The sequence below is a fragment of the Clavelina lepadiformis genome, chromosome 1 (assembly GCF_947623445.1).
Source record: "Clavelina lepadiformis chromosome 1, kaClaLepa1.1, whole genome shotgun sequence".
In the NCBI taxonomy this organism is placed as follows: domain Eukaryota; kingdom Metazoa; phylum Chordata; class Ascidiacea; order Aplousobranchia; family Clavelinidae; genus Clavelina; species Clavelina lepadiformis.
In genome coordinates, this window is record NC_135240.1 from 9,820,713 (window position 1) to 9,837,606 (window position 16,894).

Sequence of the window (16,894 nt, forward strand, 5' to 3'; positions counted from 1 at the left end):
AAAAAAATAACGGTATATTATTACAATACTATTAATTGATTATCTGGTTAATAAATTTTAAACTACAAAGTTTGATCGAGTGCAAACACTATGTTCATAACATTGTACTCTTTTTTTGAACATGTAATGGATGATATTAATACATATTACATAGGCCATCATGTCAAGTGGAGTGGTGTAAAAAGTTACAAATGTTGATAACAAAACAATTTATGTAATTTACAGACAATTTAAATGCCAGTAACACTTATATCCATTCGAAATTATGTGATGAATCGATCAAGTTTAACAACAGTTAAGTTGTTACAAGAATTCAAAAACATGCATAGGCCATGCAAGGGCAGTAGCAAAGTCAACAGGTATTTATTAGTGTGTGGTTTAGTTTTCGTCATTACTTGTGAAAAGCGAAAATTAAAATGCTAACAATTATAACGCGGTGACGTTATCAACCGCAATCAAAAATACAAAAAGCAGCAAAACCGAAATGTATAAATTACAAAACGTGTAATACTAATAAACCAAATAAAGGAAACCACGTGGATTTCTTTCGCAGTTCACACCCCTTTTTTCGTAAAGTGATAACAATCCACGCGAGAGATGTCATTTGGTACAAACTACAAATCAAGTTAGCATAAAGCAAGGCGAAGAATTTTGTCCATCGTAAAGCCATGGAAACAACCGATTAACTTGAGATATTACAACGAACGCAACACTAACTCAATTATTTAAGGAGACAAGCTTAAAACTTGCGTGTTTGCAATAAGTTGTTCATCAATAACAACTTATAATTTCAACACAAGGATGATACGTTTGTAATTTATTCACATTTCATCAGCGAAAGTAATATGCACATTTAAAGAACTAAGCACTTTCTAAACTTTTGCAAAGTACCGTCTCATAACCCAACATCGATAGAGAATATTGCAACAATTAAATGTATCAGCCAATCATACATCAAGTTGACAAAATGATGAACTTTATTTCAAACCTGTGGCTGGATAGGGTGTTGCAATAACCAAAATCGTTACTGATACCTACATTAAATCAAGCAAAAGGTATTTCATTTGTGCTCATTATGTCTGTACACTGTTTTGGAACACGCATTTCTGGTTACTCAAACATGTTTCTGAAATCGTTACTGTTGATTACAATTGTAGTTAGTTTGGTTTAAATTTGTAATGCAGTTTGCTGGTTTTCAATTAGCCAATGTGATGGTATATTTTGGTTTGCTTCTTATGAAATATTGTGAGGTAAGAGTGACCAAAAGTAAAACACGCAGACTCTTTATTTGATGAGTGGAGCGGTAAATTCTTTCAAAGCTGTGATAACGTGATTAATAGGCTATGTTAACAAATGCAAAGGTGAACTTGATTAGTGCGTTAAATATATCGAAACTTAATTTTAGCTAAATTCTACAAAGCGATAGTATGCAATTTTTTGTCGTGTGTACCGTATGTTAAGCTGTTTGGAGTTTCGTGACATTGTTCTGTTTATTGCTTGTAAACACACAAAAGTGTGTTGTTTTGGTAGAGTCTTGATTACAATTTATTTATTCGTTACTGTCACTAAGCGGTGTAATTCCATCGAATTAACAAACACCAAACCACAGTGTTGTATCAGGGTTGTCAATCGTCTGATTGTAAGCTTTTCAAAATTTGAGATTACGATTTATTTTAAAAGCTGCGCTTTGAGCTTTAACATGCTACTTTTGGTTACGTCATTTTGTGGACCGTTTTAGTATGTATCACTATGCTTTTTGTTTTGTCCTTAATTTGTCCATGCACATACCTTTGTATTTACTTTTAAAAAGTTTTTGTTTTTAAAATTGCCTTTTTTCGATAACTTGATGCAACAGTTTTTGTATGGTTTAATTTTTTATCAAAAAATCATTTTCTGCATTTGAAAAAAACTAACTTTTGTGTTTTAAGAAAATAACAAGAACAATTTTTGCGTTATTTATTTTTCAAGCAAATTAAATCTCGATTTTGACATTAATAACTCTGGCAACTCTGTGTTGCCTTTGCTAGGCTAACGTTATTGATTTATTGCCGTGAAGAGACTGCTGAGTTTTGTATTGTCCTGGTAGGCTATTTTTTGTTTCTTTTCGGAGGTTTTATATAGGCCTACGGTGCTCTGAATTTTTGCTGAAGGAGTATTTGGAATTCAATCCGTGAAAGCAGTGAACTTATTGCTAGTATTCCTTGCTGGTGCCGGGCCTATACAGACTAAGAAATCTGTTTCCGCTGAAGCAAAGGATTTCATGTTTATACACTTGTGCTGCTTTTTATAAACTCCACATGAACTATAGGCCTGTACATTGTAGCTTATTATAATAAAATAGTAGTTTACTTTTGTCTTGGCTGGTAGCATGGCTCGTGGTCACCAGAAAATACAATCTCAAAAGAAAAACCAAGAAAAGCAATCCAAACAGAAAAAGACTACTGATCACAAATCCGCTGCTAAAAAAGCATTGATTCACACATGCCCTGTGTGCAGGGTAAGTTTATGCATTTTTTAGGTTGGTATCTGGCTTTATTATAATATTGGGTTATACAAATACGGTTATATAATAAATAGGCATATACCTGCGATATGATACCAGTTAATTATAATATATTCAACTATAGCCTTATGTTTTGTAACACTGTAGCAGGCCTATATGCTCGTACATTCAAGGTCAGCAGAGATTTTGATACATATTAATATCAGCAAGCTCTTTTGCTACAAAATTTCTCGCTCCTTTCTTTTTGTTTTTCTTTCTCCGTATGTGTTGTGTAATTTTTTTGCTTTATCTTCACTGATGGTTGACGAAACTCATATATATGTGATACCTTTGTACATCAAATTGATTTTAAGGTAAATCATTGGACGTATGCTAAGATTATGTTATAACTTGCTGCAGAATTTTGTAAGAAATCAAACACTTAGGCCTATAGAAACATGGCTGATGCTAATAAAGTAGATGTTAGTAGTTAGTACAAAGTAGTAATAGTAGTAGTTAGTAGTACAAAACAAGGCGATCAAAAACAAGTTTAAGACCAGCAGTGTTTACTTTTTTTACAAGATTACAGCGTGACAAATTTAAATGTCTGGTCTAAATAACATTACCAGTCCACATTTACTTTTATACTGCCATATCAGGAGCGAGTATTGAGGAATTATTGCATCATAATTTCTCCTTCCTACTTAGGCTTTTAAGTCAGAGTGCAAAACTAAAAGAGACCCACAAAATCTTGGAATAATTGTATTGTTTTACAGTATTAATGCACCTCGTATAGCGTTAGAGCATTCTGCTGTAAACCATTAAAATAAATATCACTATGTATTGAAATCACTGGTAAGTGGCAACCATGTTCTGAAAACACTATAATAGTAAGTCAAAATTATCGGAATGCAGGTTGTTCTGAAAATTTATGGAACCTTTCTAGTTGCAATTGTATTTAACTTTACGAGCTCGATACCCACTATTTTTGGGTCTAGTGTAGAAGAACAGACTGAAACAACATCACAATTTTAGTAGCTGTTTTGGTGCACTTTTTGACCTATATGTGTTATATCAGCATACCCACTTCTTCTAACTTAAGTTACTACTCTTTTAGTCTGCTTATCATTGCAATGTATTGGCAACTTTTATTTTATCAGCAAAAGCCGCTGTTTACATTGCTAATCCTAACATTGTTTTTGCTTAAATCCACTTGTCATTGCAATTTTTTGACAGCTTCCATTTTATCAGCAAAAGTTGCAGTTTACAGCAATTGTTTTTGCTTGGCTGTTAATTCAATCTGAAAGTTTTTGGGTTAACAGTTGTATGTATATGAATGCTAAACATTTATTTTGCATTAAATTAGCATTTATATAAATACTTGTCAATTTTGAATTAATCTTTGTATTGTCCACTTGTTTTGACTTGATAGCACTTGAGTTATAGTTACCACTTGAGCCATTTTTTATCATTTAAATTTCATTAAAATATCTTCAAATTATTATGTATTTTGTAGTCACAGATGCCTGACCTCAAAACATTTAAACAGCATTTTGAGAGCAAGCACCCAAAAGCATCTATGCCTGAAGAACTTAAGGAAGTTCCATGAGATTGCGCTGTTAATTTTTGTAGATATTGCTTTATTGTACTACATCTTGATTTCATGCTGGGTGTTATGAATGTGTTCTATCCTTGCAGTTACTAACTTTGAACGTCATAAATAAGATTGCATGCATGCTAAGTTGTGTCCTTTTTAGCCACTAGTAATAAGAAATATTGGAAAAACCCGTATAGAGAATTATTTTAGATTCATTCATTTTGATAATGTAAAAATATTCTTAAAGGCAGTGTATTACATAGCAGAAAAACCAATTTGTACTTTTCAATTTTTTGGGGTGTTTGTGGATTATTATGTTTTCATTTTTGCAGTTCTTTGAAATTGTTTCATTTCACAGTATGTGTTTCAGTACTGTAGGAGTCGTTCATAATCCTTTCTGGATGTTCATGAACTGAGCTTTAATCTATATAGTTAATAGTGTTAACCGCTTTCTTAGTAAAACTTGGATTATACTATGATGATATACAACTTTTGGTGTCTTCTTCACTTCTCTGACAATTGTATGTGCTGTGTCAGTTTTACTGAAAAAAATGAGACTATAAACTGAACTCGTGTCCTGAAATTATGTCATAGGAAAGTTATGCCAGTCTGCATATCAATCTAGATCCAACACTCTCAAATATATCACAAGAAGTCCTTCAAATAAATTGTGAACCGAAAACTTACTTACAACAATAGGGAATAGAAAGATATTTGTATACTAATTTACTGCAATCAATTTTCTTAAAATCGCAGCTAAACAAACTGTTAGGCCCTAGGAGGTAAAAATACAATCAATGGGGAATAAATTGGGATATTTCAGGCCAAGCAATTTGGATGTTAATAAGTGGTTGGTTGTATTAACATTCCTTTGGAATATATTTTGACTGTAATACAGAGAAAAAAATCTTAATTGAAAGAATGGCAAGCAGCATAAACACATGTCAGACAGAGAAGAAGCCTAAATACGAACAAAAAGACAACAAAACTATACCACTTCACAGCGATAAATAGTACATTTAAGGATTTCACTGAGGTCGTGTGTCTGTATCCACACAAACAGTAGAAGTGCGTTACTGTGTATTGCAATTAGCATTTATAAACCAGTGTGTATTTAACAAATACTGCTATTGTAAACTACCAAAGTGGTAGAAATTTTGCTAAACTTGCTTCTGCACTAAATATTAAGGTAGTAATACTAGGAATTTGTACTTCACAATGTAACTTTGTAAATCATAAAGTTGTATCATTTTCGTTCATTCATTGGCCTTGATTAGATTGCCACTAGCAAGCCAATCATGCAGCATGTGATGGATCAACATCATAGCACTGAAAACAGAACACAAGATCATGTAGAAAGCCATTTGGCTTTGATCATATAAAACTTCACCACATACATCATGAATAAGAAAGTTTAGCCAGTTGTAACTACTTTATGACAGCATGACGAGCAATCTTACATTAATGGAATCATTTTCTTCATCTACGGTTGCATAAGTGGGGTTTGAACCGACAACTTCTTCAATAGTCTGAGGGATTGGCTTCCCAAGGGTCCTTGGAAGCTTCAAGGTTACCAGAAAACTCAATAATGTTAACACTCCGAAGACAGTAAACAGATATTTGGCAGACTGAATAAAATAAGTGAGCATGAATTTTGTTGTACCATAAACATATCAGTATTTGTCAATGTTTATTGGGAACTCCATACCATGAAATATTATTCACTAAGCTTCACAATTGTTGAAATGAGGGACAGGTCCAAAAACAAGATGGCATTAAATCAAAGAATAGTTTTCAGGAAAAACACCAAAAAACATTTTAATAATGTAGTGGCTATGCAGTTAATGCCAAAAATGTATGCTAGATTTGCTGCAATTACGACAGAGGTGGTGGAAAATTTTACATATAATATAAAAGCATACATGATGATTGTGGTTTGAATACGATATGGTAGTGTTGGTAGGCTTCATGACACAATTTGGCTGGAGTAATTTATTGCCAATTAGTTCCAGGTAATGCCACTACATTACCACCATTCATATCACTACTGGCATTGAACTCGCATTTTCGTGATACATTTGTAAACAAATGTTCAATCACGAACTACAATTTAAAAATTTTTCCGGTACAGTCTCTGACAGCTCTTTTTGATTTAAGGTCAACTTGTTTTTGGACTTGCCCCTCACCTCAAGTGTATGTTGAACAGGCAAATTACCAGCAATGAAACAAATGGTGATACAATAGCTCCAACTCTAGCAAAAGTGGAGGATGTGCCAATTGCAACAGATCTCAAAGGAGTTGGAAATATCTCAGCTGAATAGATATAGATCATTGCAAATGAAGCAGCAATTGCAAGTTTTGCAGCAAGACCAAGTACCAACTTTGCAACTGCAATATCTATAAGTTAAATGGTATTTTTTTAAATAAATAAAAATTAACTAACTTAGGAGATGACCAAAGAATCCTGTACTTGAATCAAGCTACATCACACGTCACACATTTTACGCAGTAAGAATAAAATTTACAAAAAAACTTTGTATCAGTACATGCAAGACATGACACAAAGGGTGTTGCTAAATCAATGATCTTTGTAACCGTATTACATAAGGCATGCTTACGCATCAAAAAGATGGCGACGATGCATGTTATGCCACAAAACAAAGAAAAAAACATGAGTAAGCGTTTCCTTCCAATCCTGTAATAAAAGTAGTAAGCATTACACTGGACAACAGCAAAATTATTCCTCAAATAAAAATAAACTGCCTAGACTAACTTTGGGACGCTGATTCCAAATCTGAAATCAGAATTGGTCTATCACGTCAGGTTTTCAAGATATGAAAATTCACGAAATTCGGATTTTGCATTGATTGGCACTATATTATGAGGTTCTACAGTACAAGGTATTGTGCAATTTTCTTTCCCAGCGAATTGTTGGTCATATTATGTCACAATGCATGTTATGTAAGATTAATATTGACATTATTTTGTAAATGCAATGTTCTATCTTTTCACAATTAATGCATTCTTGAATGTTCTTGGCCATGACTATAGAGGGGGGGGGGGGGGGTAAAATCGAAGACTCTGTGTGTTTTTGCACTGATGTTGATTCACTCATGTATGAGCTTGGCCACCAACACATTAGCACTGAGTGGAGACTGTTCATTGATTCTAGCAAAGCTAGTTTGAAAGCTGTCCTACTGCACAATGGGAATGAAAAGCCTTCTGTCCCTATTGCTCATGCTGTCGATTTGAAGGAGACGTACGAGTCTATGGAAACCATCCTACGGGTCATTAACTACCGGGCTTATAACTGGAACATATGTGGAGACCTTAAAGTTGTGTCACTTTTGCTCGGATTGCAGTTGGGTTACACCAAGCATATGTGCTTTCTCTGTTTGTGGGACAGTCGAGACGATGCAAACCACTATGACACAACTGAATGGCCAATGAGAACGGACTACATTGTTGGAAGATATAATGTTAAGTGCCAACCCCTAATTGATCCGAGCAAAGTGTACTTGCCACCACTTCACATTAAACTGGGCCTGATCAAACAATTTGTGAAGGCAATGGATTTCAATGGAGATGGATTCCTGCATATAAAAGAAAAATTTGGTGCAATACTAAGTGATGCTAAACTGAGAGCTGGAATATTTGTTGGCCCCCAAATACGTGATTTGATCCGTGACCCAGTATTTCCATTCAAGCTTAATTCAATTGAATTAAAAGCCTGGAATGCATTTGTACAGATTGTACAAAATTTTCTTGGGAAGTACAGGGCAGAAAATTACTCGGAACTAGTGGACAATTTGCTGGAATCATACCGCGAAATGGGCTGCAGAATGTCGGTTAAACTGCATTTTCTTCATTCACACTTGGAATTTTTCCCGCCAAACCTGGGTGATGTGAGCGACGAGCATGGGGAAAGATTTCACCAAGACATCTCTGTGATAGAATCGCGGTATAGAGGTCGATTTAACCCAAACATGATGGGGGACTACTGCTGGTTTCTTCAGCGTGAAACTGACACTGAACATACTCGAAAGAGCAAGTGTATAAAGCACTTTTGAGGGAATATAATGTTATTTTTGTCTGATTTAATTATCCTGGGTTGTGTTAAATTGTGCAGTATGATAATGCTGTTATTTTCAATAGAAACTACTGGGTTGATTACATGTAATGTTTTGTTCCGCTCAGCCAAAATTAGCCAAAATCACAGTTATGGGTTGTCGTGAGCATATATCATATCTCAAAAACGTGACGTGTTAGAAAAAATCTAAGACCAGATTTGGATTCAGCATTGCAAAATTAGTCTAGGTAAACTTGAAATGAGCGAGGAATAAAAAATAAGTTGTAAATTGTTGTCCAGTGTTATATGTAGAATATTTTTAGAGCAGGATTAAGTTGTGTACTATTTTATTGTTACTATTATTCTATTTCATCTCAGCTTGCCATCTTTACCATTTAACTTCCATCAGATATATGCACACAAGAACGGCTGGGATTTCTATAACACCAGAAAGAACAAGTCCAATGTACAGGTTGTTACTAAGCATGCTGGCATCAAATGTAAGACCATAATACACAAATGCATTTGTAAACCTAAAATAAAATTTTTAGTTAAAGTTCTAACCTCAACCTTATACAAATATCATGTAATACCAGCACTTTTCTGTGTGTTCTTATCTACAATATGTACTAAGAGATTTGAAGTCACAGCAATTTTAATGTCAAATCAATAAAGTTGCCAACACGGCAATCTTACCTTCATACTTGCTGAGCAATCAACTAAACTACAGTATCATTAATCATTATGCTTTGGCAACAATGTAGCTGAATTATACTTACCAAATATACACCATGGCAAGCAGCCAAATACCAAGTGTTTTATGCCGAAGTAAATCAACAATGGTATGGGTTTGAATATCAGAATAGTGTACTGGTGGACTCAGATGTATTACTAAAAGTACATTAACTTTTTATTCCATGAAGAACTCGCGATTGGGTATATAATGCAATTAAATAATATCATAATAATTTTATTTAATAAATGAAAACATAAAATACGAATATCCATTGCTTTTGGCCTTTTCACCCTAGCTCAGCAAAGCATTTTTAAGTTATGCTGAAAAAGACCTTGTTGATCTTTTCCATTCCTTCTTGCCAGTTTGCGCAGGATTTTTTCTGATTTCTCAAATTTTCCTGTAGAATATAACCATCTTGGAGATTCTGGGACACTGTGTAAGTAAAAAACGACTTTACTTACCACGAAGTCCCATACTTTCATAACATAACTTAGCATCATATGCAGTTATGTAACTTTTAAAGCAAAACTTACAAAATACAAAGAAGAACAAGAACTACTCCTGTCAATCCACCCGTGACCATGCAAATGGTGCGCCAATTCAGCAAAGCATAACTGATGCCAGACAATAGACAGATTCCCATAGCAAAAAAGCAAGAATACACCATACCTGTTGAATCAACAATTTCACAGTAAAAGGAATTGGTTAAATAACCTAAAATTATGATACACGGGTCTGTGAAAGTCGTTTCCTTACCTATAATAGCCCACATTTTTTTTCCAAGAAGCTCTGTCATTAGAACAAAAAGTGCAACACCGCATCCACCGATAAACAAACCAACAAATACCCTAGCCACTGCAAATGTTTGCCAAGAAGAGGCAAATCCAGCACAAAATGCTGCAATAGAAGTGAGAATCCCAGCTGAAACAAAAAATATTTATATACTGGTAGTTAATAATGACATATGAAGAAATCACAGCCCAAATCATATATGAGATATCTGTACATGATAGTCAAAGGCTTACTTAACATTAGTATTGGTTTCCTCCCATATATATCAGATGCTTGGCCGAAAGCAAAGCATCCAACTAGGTAGCCCGCCATATACAAACTTTGAATCAAATCGGTTATCCACTTTTCTTCATATAAATTAAACTGAAACAAAATTTTCAACAATTAAAACGCAATGAATCAACATTACAATGATATCTATACCGGTATACACTGTGTAATAACAATTTTACTGATCTTGATAGCTTAAAAATTGCATTGTTTGTCAAAAATGTTAAACGCATTTAACATTTTGTATCAGGGTAAAAAATACTTTTTGTAGTACAGACATTACACCCATACATACATCAGTCACTATTGTCGTCAAATTCATCTCAGACTCAATTGTTGTGTTAGGGGTGGCTCCAACAATGACCATCAAAACCATTTGCATTCCAGACACAACCTGAAATATTTTACAAGTGAAACGTTTATTAAACTAAAAAAGGTGTATTGCCAACTATTAATAATATAATTAATCATTTGAAATAAATTCTTAACCGAAGAATTTAAAAAAGTGTTGAGTGATTACTGCCTATCATCTCTTCAACTGTTAATATGTAAGCTTGGCATCCAAAGATCGATAGATAACTTGGTTGCATCAATTGCTTACAAATTTTTCTTTTTCTGGTTTTTCAAACTTTTCCTTATCAATTTAAATTTAGCTGAGTTTGGCCGTTTCAGGGATTTTTTTCAAGTAGTTGGTATGTTATGGCTTAGGTTAAAACATAACTGCCACAAAACTGTTTGTTTTGATTTGAAATTGCGTTACTGCCAATAAAAATCCTAATTTTGAAAAGTTGATCTTGGTGTTTTTAAAAATGGACACCTTCAATGGCAAAAAGTAGCTGGCAACTTGCTTTTATGTTAGAATAAGCTTCAGCATACCAGTTATAGACACCTCATATTGTAGTTTCCCAATCACCAGACTGATATCATAGTCCGCATTAACTTCATGACTGTCAGCAGAAAAAAATGTTTATTGTGCTTTTTGTCCCTCTATTGCAAAGTATATTTCATAACAAATAAAGCTTTAATTCAATGGTTTCAAATCATGCTATGGGAAAAGCAATAAAATGAAAGGGCCTGAAACCAGATACATTAATGATGTAGCCAGGTTTTCTTTAAATAATCACACTAAATTTAGTATGGTATGTCGTTTAACCTCATGCTAAATTATGGCAACTTAATCAAAATTGAAGATGTGGACCATGTTAAACAGGGTAATTTTTCTACTAATTTTTTTGCTCGGTGCACAGGGAGCTTGACTCCAACACTTCCCACATGTTGAAAATTATCAAATGAAGAGAAAACATTAAGCTGTTGAATGATTCGTGAATAACATTGAATTCTTTGTGAGTAACATTGTTTCATTATTTACCTTTGTAAAAAACCTAAAATACACCATAGACATGCAAGATGCCAATTCTGATGTATTCAGGATGTGATGTGATGTGTAACTGAATGTGGCAAGTTTATTTAATCAGAAAAGGAACAGTAACAAGCGTTGTTAATTTCTTACCCAAGGGCATTACGATCACAGTGAAACATCACAAAACTCTGTTACTGTATACTATAGCAACACCATTGAGAATAGATTTCAAGTTACATATTGATGGTCCGATGTTCTACACTGCTAAGCCTATGTGCTACATTCTAATGTTATGCTTATCGTAGTAATAAAGTAATTTCCTGACTAAGGGGTTTATTTAATCTGCACATTAAATAATTGTATAGCTTGGATATGCATAAAACTGTAAGGCTGCAATTGTCTTTCCAATGCAAATTGAAAAAAAGTATAATTATGTTATTTCATTTAAATAAGCCTAGCCTCAGATATACATATTTACCAATAACAATTAAGATCTAAGAATATCAGAACATATCCTATATGTTATACTTACATTTGCAAGAAAGAAAAATGATGTCAAAAAAATTTGATATCGGCCAAAGTTACCCACAAAATGGAAAGCTGTTTCGGCATCCATTGTTGATAAAACCAAACCAAAAATTTAGCTTACGATATAGTCGGCTTGGGTCACAGATAAATCGTGGAGTTGTGCTTCAAATGAAGTTATGTCAAGCTACCTAACCAGTTGTGGAATAATTATTTTCAAATCCTTAAACTAAGTCAACCCAAGTTTTCCAATCAACGTTCTGGCACTTGCCTAAATTTATGCCCTGAAATTGTAAACACAAAGTTTGCAAACACCACTTACTAGGTTTACGCTATAGATCATTTTCAAGTTACTCTACACTGTAAAAAATCTTTTCTAATTATAAGTCAGTGAGACAATTGAGACTAATAGTTAGTCTTCCAACGAAAAGTATGGCTTATAGTTAGTCTCAATTGTCTCACTGACTTATAATTAGAAAAGATTTTTTACAGTGTAGGCTATATATTGTTACGTTATTTTGTTGGAGTGGCAAGACTTTTTCAATTGCTTGTATTTGTTGTGCAAATCATCAACTCCCTTAAATTCTATTTCAAATTGGTAGCATTCACTACAATCATTCGTTTTAGGTTTCTTGCTACTGTATAAGCATGTAGGCCTATTTTCAGATCGGTTTGTTATTTCCGTTTCCATATTGGGTTTTTCCTTGACATCGGCATCAAATATGGTAGGAAAAACAGTTCGCCTACTGCAGGAACTGATATTGCTGCTATAGGCTACGCTAGGCCTATATACCTAGCCTGTTGAAGCATGCTGTTGTGCCCGCACAAAATAGACAAAAAAAAACTCAACTTAGGCTACGTATCCTACCGCCCGCCCAAAACATGAAGCTGATTGATATACCAGAAACTTAGAAAATAAACACTTTGGTTAATTAATATATGTTATGACCTCAAATGATTTTATGTACCGGAGCATAATAGGCCTAGTTGGTTCTATCAAAGTCTACTACAAGACTGGTTCTATTTAATGAAGACCGCCAAAAATTTGCCTTCAAAAGTAATTCCCCAAATTGAAGAACACAGTTCAAGTTCTTGAAGTAAAAATTAACGATAGTTTATTTGATCTATTATTATTACAGTAAATAGGATCCAACTCCATTATTCAACGATCGGGACTGTTTCAATATAAATTATCGGGTATGTGTTAGATATTTACTCAAATAAAAAAATTTTATCACATGTGTAGGGGAATACTGTTTACGAATATGTCCTAATGCCCTTGGGCAAGGCATTAATGATGCTTGCTCCTGTTGAACAGTTCCAAATTCAGACAATAAGATATAACAAAATAAAAATGTGTAACAATTGGAACTTGCGCAAAGGCTGGATTGCAAACCTGTGCTCGAACTGTCGTGCGTGCGTGTGTCAGGACACCGGGTCTCATTACCATACCAAATGGTAGCCAAACAAGATCTCGTCTGTGCTGCTGTTTGCAAAAGTATGGAAGTGCCGCTCTCATATCTGCACGCACCAGTGTTGCCACTCAAAAAAAGAAATTAACCCTACCAGCACACCTAAAAAAACCCTACATCTCCCTACGCAGTTTGAACAAAAAAAAAAGAAATTTTGGCGGTTTTATGGCACTTTATAACTACTTTAGTTTCAGTTCAAAAGCACCAGAACTAAAGTAGTTCAACATTTACTGACGTTTGTGTTTCCACTAATTGTGTTTCCCTTTTTAGCCTAATGAGTTGGTATAACTGTGTTCTTGGTGATCCATTGTATAAGTAGCGGACGTTTATACAAAAGATTTTATTCATTGATATATCTGATGCTTTATCACAGAGAATTGAAAAGCCTTTAGCTTCTTGTAGCTCTTGAATTAACCTTTCATGAGCATCAACAGCTAGACATTCTGTTAGTAGATATGTTGTTTTTGTCCGACCAGAGGTCATATCTTTTATTGCTTTGGAATCACTAGCAATATGCTTCAGGGTTGGTACCATGTATGGCATGAAATTGAAAGAAATATTGCGTCTTGCAATTAAGGCCACAGTATTTAATTCAGCTTTGATGCAGCCTTGACTACTTGTGACATATTGCTCCATCGATGTGCTTCCAAGAACTTGTGCAGCATTTTGACAATGTTGAGCAGTTTTTGCATGCCTCATTAGTTCTGATTTCCCAGCAAGAATGTTCTTGTCACAAAATTGACAAAATGCTTTTGATGCTCCCTGAGACGAAACTTTTAACCATCCTTGTGCCCAGTTTTCCTTTTCCCATTCTTTTCTGTAGCTTTGCGATCGAAACCTAGAATTTTTGGATCTCACCTCTTTGGGCATTTCCGTTGTCAACTTGTCAACAACCAGAATTATTGTAATTTAATGATAAAAGTATCGTATTCAAGATCACTTGACTTGATCAAAACAAGATCACTTGATTCCTGTAATCCTGTCTGTTCAATCTGCTGATTCTGCTCATCTGCTGTCTCACAGTCTCACTGTCCAGTCTCCACCTGCTGGGCTTCTCCAACTCTTTTTGCAATTTACAATTATTAGTACTGTATAACCATAACCAAGACTTAAAACTAGGTCATCCCTGACGTACAGCTTCAATCTGACAATTTACTTAACTAAACTGTCCATTGTTACAACAATAAGTCCATTGTTACTACATGAGATAGAACGCATTGTTTCATAATCTGATCAAACAACTCGTCTAGACCGGGAAAATGCATGTCTAATTCAACAATGCTAATTCATTAAAGAGCCGCATGCCGCAGTTTGGCCACCCCTGGCTTTGACTATGTTTTTGTCATTATTCAGTAAATTTATTATTTGAATTTATTTTACTTTAAACAAAAGGAAATCTATGAATAAAGGTGAAAAACCCGTAGGGTCACCCTACACCCTACAAGGGGCCAAAAAACCCTACCGTAGGGTAAAATCCCTACGAGTGGCAGCCTTGGCACGCACTATTGCTGTTTAATCCATCGGGTCGGAAATGCTTTTCTTGTTCGTATGATTTATTGGAATTTTTTTCACCCTCTCTGTGACTGAAGTTGTTTAAAAGCAGACAGATTTAAAAGAGGTGGAAAGTGGAAATTGCTTAATTTAAGTAACATGTTCAAACAACAACTTTCATAAACACGTGTTCAACATTTCACAATTCTTTCATTACGACCAATTGCCCATAAAAAACAACACACATACAAAATCATTAACCACCGCAACTTTCTTGTTGCCATACTCAAAAACGCAAACTAATCCACAGCTCAGTCAGTGCAACAATTAAATGTGTCAGTTTAGCACCAGTACATCAAATGCACTTGACTTGAATCCTCACATACGAAAATCGTCTATCACGTCTTTTGATGGCCTTTCCCAGGTTTTTTTGATTTGTTTCGATTAACCATTTCGTGAAAGAACTTGAAAAAGTATAGTAAGTCATCATATTCATGGTCATAGGGGCCAATAAAAATTTCATGGTATTGGCGTAGAAATGCATGTAGCGCTTCAATAGTGGCAAGAAAATAGTCAGGAGAGTTGTGTTGTCTTCGCCAGTACAAAGTTGATTGTTCTGTCAACTCAACAGCTCTAATGCCTAAAAACCATAAAATTTCATTTAAAAAATAAAAACAGATCTGTTACATACTTTAAACTACATCGATCAATCATTTTATTTTTTGTCAAAAGCGCGGTGGAGATAAAATATCAAGCCAGTTGCCAGTTGCCACTAGCACTCGCCAATGGACTGAAAAAATTAACAAAACTGAAAATGCTTAAAACTTACTCAAAAATCATTAAGGTAATAATTTAATTGGTGGTAACAACTAGCATGACCACTATACCCATATTTACTTTTACTTAATTATCAACAAAGATATAATTCAAATTACCTTTCAAACGCTCATCAGTAGAAATACCATGAACTTGATTCCAAGTACTGTCTATCATTACCACCTTTGTAAAGTTTGGTTTTGGCAGACCAGCTCCATTTTGCGATGACAATTGTCTATAGAAACATTGAAAACAGGGTATTTTTAAATTCTGACAAACTTAATCTTGACTATGATCATCTACTTACTATTCAAATTTTTGCTAAGAGGAACTGAGGCAGCCTATAAAAGTTATTAGTTATAGAATTATCTGCAAAAGTAGTTCTAAATCTTTTTAAAAAATATTACACTGGGATGAACAAAATGGCAACTATTAAGGTACTGCAAATAACACTGAACATTAATTCAAGGTAGTTATATGCAATTTCTGCACAGAATAATACAGTACGACAGCACTACAGACCCTTCTTTGTTATTAAACTGTGCTTCATAATCAAATGTACTGTCACTCTGTAAACGACGTTGCTTCAGGGGAGTGAGTTTGGAAGTGTCAATATGAGTTGCTCTTTTCAATGGGTTTAAGCAGCTATTTTCTTTAACCTTTGCATAATCTTCTAAAGGCTGTGAATCAGGACTGGGAAATATCAACAGCAGCTCCTAAACACAAAATGATGTTTATATATGCAACCACTTCAGCTGAAAAAACTTTCTACTATGCAAAATTCTTACATCTTTGACTTTTGAATAGTCAGGAAAAACAGGATAGCTGTATATTCGAACATCATTAGGAGCCAACAATGCCGCATGAACTGCTGTACTTTTTCCATCCAATTCCTTAGGGTGCTTAATAATGTCAACTGTAAACGGTAGCTAAAATAAAGAAATTTCAATAAACATTTTGAATGATTTTTACCTTAATACACCTTCTGATGAAAAAGTCTTGCTAGTACTCTGCATGTACCACTTATGAATGAAGCTGTTGCAAATTTTGTCACTTTCCACACATGTGATGTCTAAGTTAATTACCTTAATTGTCGGTAAATCCTTAATATTAATATTTTCAACATATTTGTAGCATGTATAACAAAAATACATTCTTGAAGCCTTGCATGTGGGACATTTTGATCGTTTTAGGCCATTCAATGGTGCATGAGAAGATATATGAAAATCTTTAAAAACATCATTTGTATTACTCATTTCAGTTCAATATACTGCTTGCACTGTC

General features: G+C 34.3%; 3 protein-coding genes across 3 annotated transcripts; 1 reads left to right on the forward strand and 2 right to left on the reverse strand.

Annotated features, from left to right (window-relative positions):
* Positions 1-2,045: 2,045 nt before the first annotated feature.
* Positions 2,046-4,648, forward strand: LOC143451846 (zinc finger protein 706-like). Its single transcript, XM_076952597.1, has 2 exons — positions 2,046-2,497; positions 3,999-4,648. The coding sequence occupies exons 1-2, from the start codon at positions 2,369-2,371 to the stop codon at positions 4,089-4,091; spliced, it is 222 nt and encodes a 73-aa protein (XP_076808712.1). The 5' UTR covers positions 2,046-2,368; the 3' UTR covers positions 4,092-4,648.
* Positions 4,649-4,911: 263 nt separating this feature from the next.
* LOC143451836 (solute carrier family 22 member 15-like) lies at positions 4,912-12,136 on the reverse strand. The gene is made up of 12 exons (XM_076952585.1): positions 11,839-12,136; positions 10,242-10,340; positions 9,910-10,039; positions 9,641-9,805; positions 9,418-9,553; positions 9,216-9,316; positions 8,928-9,039; positions 8,541-8,681; positions 6,698-6,774; positions 6,295-6,476; positions 5,540-5,707; positions 4,912-5,408 (listed from the first exon to the last, which is right to left on the reverse strand). Exons 1-12 carry the CDS (start codon positions 11,920-11,922, stop codon positions 5,376-5,378), a joined length of 1,428 nt encoding a protein of 475 aa, XP_076808700.1. The 5' UTR covers positions 11,923-12,136; the 3' UTR covers positions 4,912-5,375.
* Positions 12,137-14,984: 2,848 nt separating this feature from the next.
* Positions 14,985-16,873, reverse strand: LOC143452498 (tRNA-uridine aminocarboxypropyltransferase 1-like). The gene is made up of 5 exons (XM_076953503.1): positions 16,696-16,873; positions 16,399-16,539; positions 16,133-16,326; positions 15,730-15,845; positions 14,985-15,434 (listed from the first exon to the last, which is right to left on the reverse strand). The coding sequence occupies exons 1-5, from the start codon at positions 16,864-16,866 to the stop codon at positions 15,193-15,195; spliced, it is 864 nt and encodes a 287-aa protein (XP_076809618.1). The 5' UTR covers positions 16,867-16,873; the 3' UTR covers positions 14,985-15,192.
* Positions 16,874-16,894: the final 21 nt, after the last annotated feature.